The sequence below is a fragment of the Pyxicephalus adspersus genome, chromosome 11 (assembly GCF_032062135.1).
Source record: "Pyxicephalus adspersus chromosome 11, UCB_Pads_2.0, whole genome shotgun sequence".
NCBI lineage: Eukaryota > Metazoa > Chordata > Amphibia > Anura > Pyxicephalidae > Pyxicephalus > Pyxicephalus adspersus.
Window position 1 is genome coordinate 890,404 of NC_092868.1, and position 9,588 is coordinate 899,991.

General features: G+C 46.6%; 2 protein-coding genes across 2 annotated transcripts in view; one reads left to right on the forward strand and one right to left on the reverse strand.

Annotated features, from left to right (window-relative positions):
* LOC140340445 (chloride channel protein ClC-Kb-like) overlaps positions 1 to 6,744 on the forward strand; it is a 17,868-nt gene extending 11,124 nt beyond the window's left edge. Inside the window, exons 7-20 of the mRNA XM_072425657.1 lie at positions 857 to 935; positions 1,079 to 1,204; positions 1,447 to 1,531; positions 1,908 to 2,009; positions 2,110 to 2,194; positions 2,486 to 2,659; positions 2,863 to 2,932; positions 3,030 to 3,140; positions 3,633 to 3,846; positions 4,178 to 4,311; positions 4,560 to 4,657; positions 5,202 to 5,285; positions 5,363 to 5,449; positions 5,853 to 6,744. Of these exons, the coding sequence (XP_072281758.1) occupies positions 857 to 935; positions 1,079 to 1,204; positions 1,447 to 1,531; positions 1,908 to 2,009; positions 2,110 to 2,194; positions 2,486 to 2,659; positions 2,863 to 2,932; positions 3,030 to 3,140; positions 3,633 to 3,846; positions 4,178 to 4,311; positions 4,560 to 4,657; positions 5,202 to 5,285; positions 5,363 to 5,449; positions 5,853 to 5,891 (1,488 nt within the window). The 3' untranslated portion in view covers positions 5,892 to 6,744. The remainder of the gene's footprint in view (positions 1 to 856; positions 936 to 1,078; positions 1,205 to 1,446; positions 1,532 to 1,907; positions 2,010 to 2,109; positions 2,195 to 2,485; positions 2,660 to 2,862; positions 2,933 to 3,029; positions 3,141 to 3,632; positions 3,847 to 4,177; positions 4,312 to 4,559; positions 4,658 to 5,201; positions 5,286 to 5,362; positions 5,450 to 5,852) is intronic.
* Positions 6,745 to 7,636: 892 nt separating this feature from the next.
* The window catches only part of FAM131C (family with sequence similarity 131 member C), a gene marked incomplete at its 5' end in the record, with an annotated part of 12,732 nt that continues 10,780 nt past the window's right edge, over positions 7,637 to 9,588 (reverse strand). Inside the window, 2 exon segments of the mRNA XM_072425658.1 lie at positions 7,637 to 8,662; positions 8,848 to 8,958. Coding sequence (XP_072281759.1) covers positions 8,316 to 8,662; positions 8,848 to 8,958 — 458 coding nt within the window. The 3' untranslated portion in view covers positions 7,637 to 8,315.

A 9,588-nucleotide genomic window follows, 5' to 3' on the forward strand; every position in this document is an offset into this window, starting at 1 on the left:
GTCTTCTTACATGTGACTTCCTTCATGTGTCTTCTTACATGTGTCTTCTTACATGTGTCTTCTTACATGCGTCTTCTTACATGTGACTTCTTACATGTGACTTCTTACATGTGACTTCTTACATGTGTCTTCTTACATGTGACTTCCTTCATGTGACTTCTTACATGTGTCTTCCTACATGTGTCTTCTCACATGGGTCTTCTTATATGTGTCTTTTTACATGTGACTTCTTACATGTGACTTCTTACATGAAACTCCATTCATGCGACTTCTTACATGCGTCTTCTCACGTGTGGTTTCTTACATGCAAATGCTTATGTGTCTTCTTACATGTGACTTCTTACATGCGACTTCTACATGAAACTCCATACATGCGACTTCTTACATGCGTCTTCTCACGTGTGTCTTTTTACATGTGTCTTCTTACATGCGACTTCTTACATGTCTTCCTACATTTGACTTCTCACATGCGGTTTCTTACATGCAAATTTTTATGCGTCTTCTTACATGCGACTCTGTACATGTGACTTCTGCAAAATGTGACATGCTACATTTTTCATGTGCCTTCTCACATGCATCTTCTTACATGCGACTTCCTACATGTGTCTTCTTATATGTGACTTCCTACATGTGACTTCTTCCATACGTCTTCCTACATGTGTCTTCCTACATCCGACTTCTACATGAAACTCCATAGATGCATGTATCTTCTTAGATGCAACTTCTTACATGTGACTCCATACATGCTTCTTACATGCATCTACTTACATGCTTCTTTCTACATGCGTCTTTTCATATTCAAATTCTCACATGCGACTTCATATATGTGATTTCTTACATGCGTCTTTTTTTGCAGAATAAAAGTAAGGAGCATGAGATGTTGGTGGCGGCTGCGGCGGTTGGCGTCTCTACAGTATTTGGAGCTCCGATAAGCGGTAGGCGGATCTGTTATGAAACATTTCCGTTATATTCACTTATTGTATTTTATTGTGTGAGGTGAATTTGGGGTGAATCTCTGTGAATACCATCACACCCGTAATTTTGCACAATATTTCTGGTCGCATTGCTCTCGTTGCAGGGGTCCTGTTCAGCGTGGAAGTGATGTCATCGCATTTTGCTGTTAGAAATTATTGGCGCGGATTCTTCGCAGCAACCTGCGGGGCCTTCATGTTCCGCCTCCTTGCCGTCTTTAACAGTGAGCAGGGTAAGGTAATGCTGTACACACGTCAGCCAATATGGAGAAAGTCACATGATGCTGCTCACCTGTTCTTAGATATGGTGCTGGGATTTTTCTCACCGGGTGATCCTGCCAGTGAAACACTTCCTGTCTTAGGTGACAACCCTCACTCACTGTACTGACAAGCCCAAACCTAACAGAACCCACAGATCAGAGGGTTCACAGATTGAGCCACATACACTGACATTAACCACTTGTGTTCCCCGCAGAGACAATATCGGCCATCTTCAAGACCAACTTCAAGATCACCTTCCCCTTCGATCTCCCGGAGACCTTTTTCTACATGATTCTAGGGTGAGCGAGGCCGCCATATTTCTCTGCACTCCTCATGTCATGTGATCTCCGGGGTCCCAAGGACACAATCTGCCATCCTATCGGGTCTGGGGGGGAGATCAAATTATATATCATTTATATAAATTGTGAGACCCCCAGAGGTCGATCATTGGATAATGATGATCAACGAATCTGAAATGTGAACTGTCTGCCTTCCCTGATCCAATCACAATCCTCACTGATGATTGTAGATTTTGATGACATCATAGCACATGGAGCTCAGTGATTGGATGATGAGGATTTGGTGTCTGCACAAAGTTTGATACTCAGTGTTTTTTGCATTGTTATTGTTGCATTTTGCAGCCTGATCTCTGATTGCAGCTCTTCTTGTGTGCAGGGTGATCTGTGGGACGGTGAGCTGCGCCTATCTCTTCTGCCAGCGTTGGCTCCTCGGCTACGTCAGACGCAATCCCTTCACCGCCAGTCTGTTGGCATCAGAGTGAGTGCCCGGTATAGTGCGGTAATATTTCAATGTCCATTCAAAGATTGTCCACTTGTCGTATCATTTACTGATGACATATTTCACTCTATTTCCTCAGTAAACCCCTCTATTCAGCCCTGGTGGCCATATTGGTGTCATCCATCACATTCCCGGATTTCCTGGGGCAGTTTCTGGCCTCGCGGGTAAGTTAGGCATCAAGCTGTGTAATGTATGGCAGACATCTATTCTGTCTCTGTTGAGATTTATTGTTTACCGACCTCAGTAGCTAAAGCAGTAATAGACACACAATGGTGAATTGAGTCAGAGCTAAGACTCCCCCCCCCCCAGAGCATTTCTGCTTTGATTTTTTATTTGCTAACCTAAAGTGGCATGACCCCAATATTACAGAGGAATCATTACACAGCCCACACAGGGGGTTATCTCATCATTTATACAGAGTGGTATGTGAAATTTGTCCCCCTTGTCTTCTCCAGCTGACCATGAAGGAACTCCTCGTCTCACTCTTTGACAACCGCACATGGTGGACCCTTTCTCAGAATGCCTCTGCAGAGTGGCCCACAGGGGTGGACCCCAACAATTTGTGGATGGAGTGGGCAAACCCAAAAATCACCATCTTCGGTACCCTGGCATTCTTCATCGTCATGAAGGTAAAGGGAACAAATATAGGGAAACTCTCACCACACTTCTTTGCTAGGCACAGACCCCACCTATAGACACAAACTGCGCCCCCTGGGGGTCACATTGTATTTCCCTGCAATACATCCACCTTCAGGGGCGGAGCCCACATCCAGCAACGGATTAAGGTGAGGTGTCCATTTCATCCCAGATCATCTTAATTTCTCTCTTGCAGTTTTGGATGTTTACGTTGGCAACCACCCTGCCCATGCCCGCAGGGTACTTCATGCCAGTCTTCATATATGGTGAGTGGGGTATCTGAATCTTCAGGTGCTGCAGTTGTGGTTTGTAGGTGCTACGTGATTGGTTCAGATACAAACGCCAAACTCTTACCATCTATAGGAGCCGCCATCGGGCGTTTAGTGGGAGAAACAGTGGCCTACATATTCCCGGAGGGCATCACGTCAGACGGAGTGGTCAATCCCATCCTCCCCGGGGGATATGCACTGGCAGGTGAGAGGACTATAAATGTCAGATGTCCCTATAGAAGGTGGAGTGCAGCAGTTAGTATGGAGCCATAGCACAGTGGGTAGTAATGATGATTGTAAGCCCGGCCCACCAGGTGTGTGGTGACACGACCCATCAGGTGTGTGTTGTGCTCGACTGTACTTTTTTGGGAGACCTCAACCTGGGCATGGAGGGGACCTCATTAACCATATATGGTCATAGATTGCAAGCTCCTCTGGGACTGGGAAATACTGACATTAACAGATTTTAGTTGGCAATAATTGGGGTGACCACTGACAAAACCCCTCCCACTGACTCTATCATTCTGTGTATGGTTTAGCAGATTATTTGCATATTATGAGCCCCTCCCAGATACAAAGTTAATACTTTATATTTGAGGTCTCAACAGTCCGTTGTTACAACTCCGAAGGTTTATATTTGAGTTCTCCTATAAGTACCTGCATGTTGCCTGATAACCCGAATGGTCTCTGTGTTCAGGAGCTGCGGCTTATTCCGGAGCGGTGACGCACAGCCTCTCTACAGCTTTGCTTGCGTTTGAAGCCACCGGTCAGATAGCGCACATACTGCCAGTGATTCTCTCGGTTCTGGTGGCCAACGCCATTGCCCAGAAATTCCAGCCATCCTTCTACGATGGTACCATTATTGTGAAGAAACTCCCATACCTACCTCGGATCCGGAGCCGTCAGATAAAGTAAGTGAACGGCGCTCCCGGTACCTCTGAAATCTAATCACAACCACTTGTGTCTTGCCATTCGCCATACTCCAATAGGAGACCCCTATAATGGTCAATCTTTTCGGAAGACACTAAACAATGGGGCGTCTACTTGGGGTCGGTGGGCCGTTTTGCACAACTCCCTCCCTGCATGTTTCAGAACTTTTAATACACTTTGCAGTTATCGAATAAAAACAATTATTCACCCTCTGATATATTTACCAGTTATAAAAGTCCTGAGAGTTTGGCTTCAGTTTTGGTTGAAGCTTCCATGCTGTCTCCTGATGTGTCCTCCATGTTTGTCCTCCAGCTCCTACAAGGTGAACACCGGGGAGTTCATGAAGACGGATGTTGAGGTCCTGGCTAAGGACGCAGGCTTTGAAGATGTTCTCCAGGTTGTAACGTCTTCAGACTACTCCGAGTATCCGGTGGTGGACAACACAGGTGAGGTTTTTGGTTTGGGGAATCACGGGGGGTAAAAGCTTCATGCACGGTATTGGGGGGAAGGATCTCTAAAGGGGGATGGTGGACTCTTATACAATATGGAACGTTTGCTTCACCATCCCTTTGGCCTTCAATCTGAATTCAGTAAGAATATACAAGGAAGGGTGGAGCCGGGTTTATGTTAATTTTATTTTAAGGACAAATATGGACTAAACAGAATGTGACCCCAGTGTCTTCCCTCTCTGCAGAGTCCCAGGTCTTGGCTGGCACTGTAAAACGTTCCCAACTGATCCGATTCCTGGAAACACACGAGTCCCAGCGGGAGCCCAGAATCCCAGATCAGAAGGTGAGTGGTACCATCAGTCTAAATTAGCTGTAAAATGGCTACACCGGCGCCACAGTCATGTGATCTGCTGTGATGTCAGAGGCCTCCAATCCAAATGCAAGCCTGCTAGTTCCCAGTGGGCAATGATCCTTATTATATACCTTGGCCGCACCCTAAACCACATCCCCCTAACAGTTTATAAGTCGACATGTTTTATGGTTGCACAGACCCATTGACTAGGAGGAATTTGGATGGGGTATTTTTTTATTTGCACAGGCCCCCCCAAAATTACTCAGTGGGCCAATCTACTCCCAGGGCTTTCCGACTATGTCCTGGTGACGTTACATAGGTTGAAACATCACCCACCATGGAAATAAACATATCCCAGATATAAAACCCTATGGACATAGTCTCTCCTCATAGCGGAGCTCCTCCATTCCTTTTATTAGTTTAGTTGCCCTTCTCTGCACTCTCTCTGATTCCACAATATTCCAAAACTGGACGGCATATACCAAATGTGGTCTGACGTGTGCTCCTCATGTATGTGTTGTGATTGTTCATGCAGGTCCCATGTGGCAGCACGCTGGGTGAGGGGTGCACCATTGATCCGGTCACTTTCCAGCTCTCCTCCTGGACTTCCCTGCATGAGGTATGAGCCCCATTATATCTGACTTTATAGAAATTGTCTCTGTGTTCAACTTCTCATATGTCTACCCCTCCCTGCAGGCCCATCATCTGTTCGAGCTGCTCAGCCTCCAGCATGCTTTTGTCACAGAATTCGGCAAAGTAGTGGGCTGTGTCACCCGGAAAGAGGTACGTCACCGTAATGTTTCAGGTTTTCAGGTGATGACCGGCATGATCAGTGCTCTTACCTAAATCCCATTCACTGGTTATACAAATCAGTGATACTGGGAGTTATTGCTGAACCCAATCACCTAAGAGAGATTTCGATATATCATTTTTTTTTTTAGCAAAATTAGGTTTAGGATAAATAATGGAAATAATTGCAGTCCCAGAAAATGAAGTCTCACTTTGTAAGATAATACAGTGGTGTAGTATATGGCCTACAAGGACATGTTATTGGATGTTGGGCTGCGGTGACCCTCATGGGTTTGGTTTTTATTTTTCACACATGGAATAAATTCTGCATTGGTGAATTGTATGAGAGCCACGCCCCCTGACTCCGCCCACATTAAAATATGATTTCATATTTCAGATGAGAAAAGCCATCGAGGATCTCGCCAACCCCAAATAATCCATAATCCATAATCCATCCAATCAGTGACATGGGAGGACTTTATAATTCCTATCCAATCATAAAATATCCAAAACCTCATCGGGGGAATTCAGAATATTTCTTGTTCCACACTACAGGAAGTGCGCTGTATACCGGTGTCAAACATATGAAGTGATTTTCCACATTAGGGGACATTGGACGGAGATGAGGAGATAACGGGCGCGCAATATTCGGGAATTACGGGACAGTTTGTATAACTTTGTACAAGTGGGATCATCGCTCCAAAAATCGTCCGACATGGCCCCAATGGGGGAGGGGGTCTCTTTTGAAAATTACCCGACATTTACCTTCTTCCTCCGCTTCTTGGTTCCCCTCCATCACCTTTTCACCAATGTGAATACAGGCGTCAATCAATATCACCTGGTGGTAAATGATCACATGACACCCATGTGTACCCCACAGACCACCAATAAATACGTTCCATCGATTCCAGGAGTTTTATGAATGGCCTGTAATGTGTAACACTACTCACAGATTGTATCATGTGATCAGCACCATCCAATCAGAGGGACCCCTCCCTAAACTAAGTGAATTATAAATCCTCAGTTCTATATTTGTATAATGATCATTTCCTCTTACATTAGTGTAGATGTTCAGGTGGAATTATAGGCAGCAATTATTACTGAATATTCACCTAATACAGACTGAGACAAGAGAAAATTCTCACCTGTACAATGCACACACACAATCACTGACACGTTGTATCTCTGAGATTCTTATATTGATTCTATGTGTACGCAGCTTTATGTGATGTCTGCTCTAATTCACTGTATTTTGTATTTTTATATTTTAATTAAATGAATTGCTGTTGTTGGTTTTCCCACTTGTAATTCCCACAGTAGCCGGCAGGTGTCAGGGGAGCTCCATCATAGGAGTTTTCACTGGGAGCCTGATGGTAGCTATTTATTACATACATGGCTATCTCTGACACATTATCATCATCCAGCACAGTTTCCACTGGTCAGGTATTTCACCCTTTGGGGAGTCTTAGGGGTCGTTTCCAGCGGCAAATTGCTGCCATATCCTCTGTGTGAGCAGAATCTGCACATTGAGGTTGTTTGGACCTCACACCTCCCTGTTACACCTTCTGCGGCTTCTGTTTTTGGCTCCTGGGATTTGCCCTGTTTATTTTTAGGGCCCATCAGACAATTGTGTTATAACGCATGACTTACCTCATATCACAAGGTGACCCTCAGCGATCATTCACACTCCAGCGCACACTTGCAGTAACAATGATTTGCAATAAATGCCATGATCAGGCTATTCTGCTCCAACCTTCAGGGTCAGGCACAAAATTCAGCAGACCAGGGTGGCTGTCATGTGACCACTATATGGCACAAAGAAAACCAATTTTGGCAACCACTGGCCAAGTGGTTTCCAGCCTTCTGATTGGCTAATCTGTCCCTGAGCACAGCGCTGCACTTTTTTTGAACAGCGTTGTGGCCGACGGTCATCCATTCTGCTGCCCCCAAATGTTCAGTCCCAATAATCCCCATAAATCTAACAATTCTTAGGGACATTTTACCCTCTTTCAGTCTCCATCTTTCCTCCTTTTTGCCCCATGATGTACATTATTTTGTCCCCGTCTCCCCATATTCTGCCACCTTAGGCCAGGGCCTCCCCTAGTTTTCCAGGCTGACATCAGATGGGGGGCAAACCCCGATTCCCGAGGCCCACACAGCGAACAGACAGCACAATACAAATCTGGTGATCAATACGTATATTGGAACAGAGAAATGCCAATCACTGAAATAAACACAGCGACCTCACGGAACGCCAGCGCTGACAGACGGACATCATACATGACATCACAAGGCTGACTCCGCCTCACAACACCAATTCAGTTGTGTGCGCAGATGGCTAACAATGAGGATTTGTTCCAACCATTACTAAGCAATGCACAGGAGTCTCATTCCTTCTGCTGCATTCTTTGTAACAGCCACGAGGTCACAGGGAGACTCCGCTGTGTCATGGCAGGAACTAGCATCCGCTCAAAACTGAAATGTGAGGGGCAGAGTGGCAGTTAAAGTAAAGTAAGGCTTTGGGTCTGAGCCTTGTTCAAGGCCGGACCCTCCAAAGTGACAGACATATTGCTGATGTGAGGGGCTCAATGTAAGGCCAGCAGATCCCCCGAGTCTACAGCTTCCCAGAATCCTTTATGGCAGTCTCAGCCCCCCCATCTCTGGAGGCAGCAGCCTAAGGCGGCCTCTCCCAGCTGGGTATATGGAGATTTGTAGGCTCTTTAATAAGTCTTAGCCCCAGGCTTAAGTGCAATTAGTCTCCGCCCCCGAGGAGCATCTGAAAGACACTAACAATGGGGCTCATTGGTGGTGGAGGTTAAATGGTCACTAAATGCTGGCCTCCAGGCAGTTCGGCCTCCGTTCAGTTGTAGAAGACCTCGTCCTCCGACAGAGAGCTGCTGTCCACGTAGTGGAGTGACTGGTTGAGTCGGGGTTTGTAGATTTCGGGGACGACCTCCCCCTCCATGGTTGCTGGTGCTTTAGAGTTGTCTGAGCTGCTGCTTCTGCCACCGTCCACAAGGGGGCACTGGAAGGCAGAGGGGAGCTCTGACATATCCCACCTCTCCATGGGCAGCAGCTGCTGAGATGCGGCAGCCAATGACATGGCGGAGGAATAGGAGAGGCCGGGCAGGCTGCCCCCCAAGTCAGACCCGCAGGCCCCGTGGGCATAACTCAGCAGGCGGCTCTGTAGGTAGAAACTTTCCAGATCTGCAGAGAGGAAAAAAGAGAGAGGGGCAGTGACCACATACTGCCACAAGAGGGTGCTGTGCAAGTTACCCCAACCTCCCCCCAAGGGTGCAGAAACCCGATAGCCCTTTCTGGGAATATCATCACAATTCTTTTTTGGGAATGGAGAGATTATATGTAGGCCATCAGTGTCCCCAGGTCCTTACCTTGAATCTGTCGCACCTCCTGGGAGCCCAACCCATAATTCATCTCTTCATCGTCCAACGAGGACCAGGCACTCAGGGTGGCTTCAGTGATGGCAAACTGCTCGGCAACCCCTGAAATAGGAGACAGCAAACAATGAGATTGCTAGGAAGAGGCTGTGGGATTTTTTTTACCAGTCCTGGCAGTCCCCTGGACGAAGAAAATGCGCCCCCCTTATGGGGCACGAGACAAATAGTGATGTAACAGGTTATGTTATCCTCTACATCTTCCAGCTGCTTCACAGAGGCAGTTGAAAAAATACGTGGGCAGGGATAAGGAATAACCAATCACTAAAATGTAGAAGGTTGCTATATCTGTCCATAGATGGATGGATGGATATCGGGAATCTCCAGCCGGCCGCCGGCATCATACATGAAACTCATTAGGTGGCAGATAACTTTCCCAGCAGAGGAGCTGCCATTATATCATTGCATTTCCCTGACATTTATCATGGTGGACATGAGAAGCAGCTGCACAGCGCAGATCTGCCCCAGAAACACGACAGATTGGGGGTGATAGGAGACGACGAGTGATATATGAGGATTATTACCCAATGAATCATAAACAATGTCCAGAGATTCCTCTGGGATGGAAAGGAGGGGAGAAGAAACTGGGCCACCGAGAGAAGACTGACCGCCGCAACACCTCTGCCTGCCTGACCTCTGATCTCTACTGAATCTCTGCTGCCTGCCTGACCTCTGATC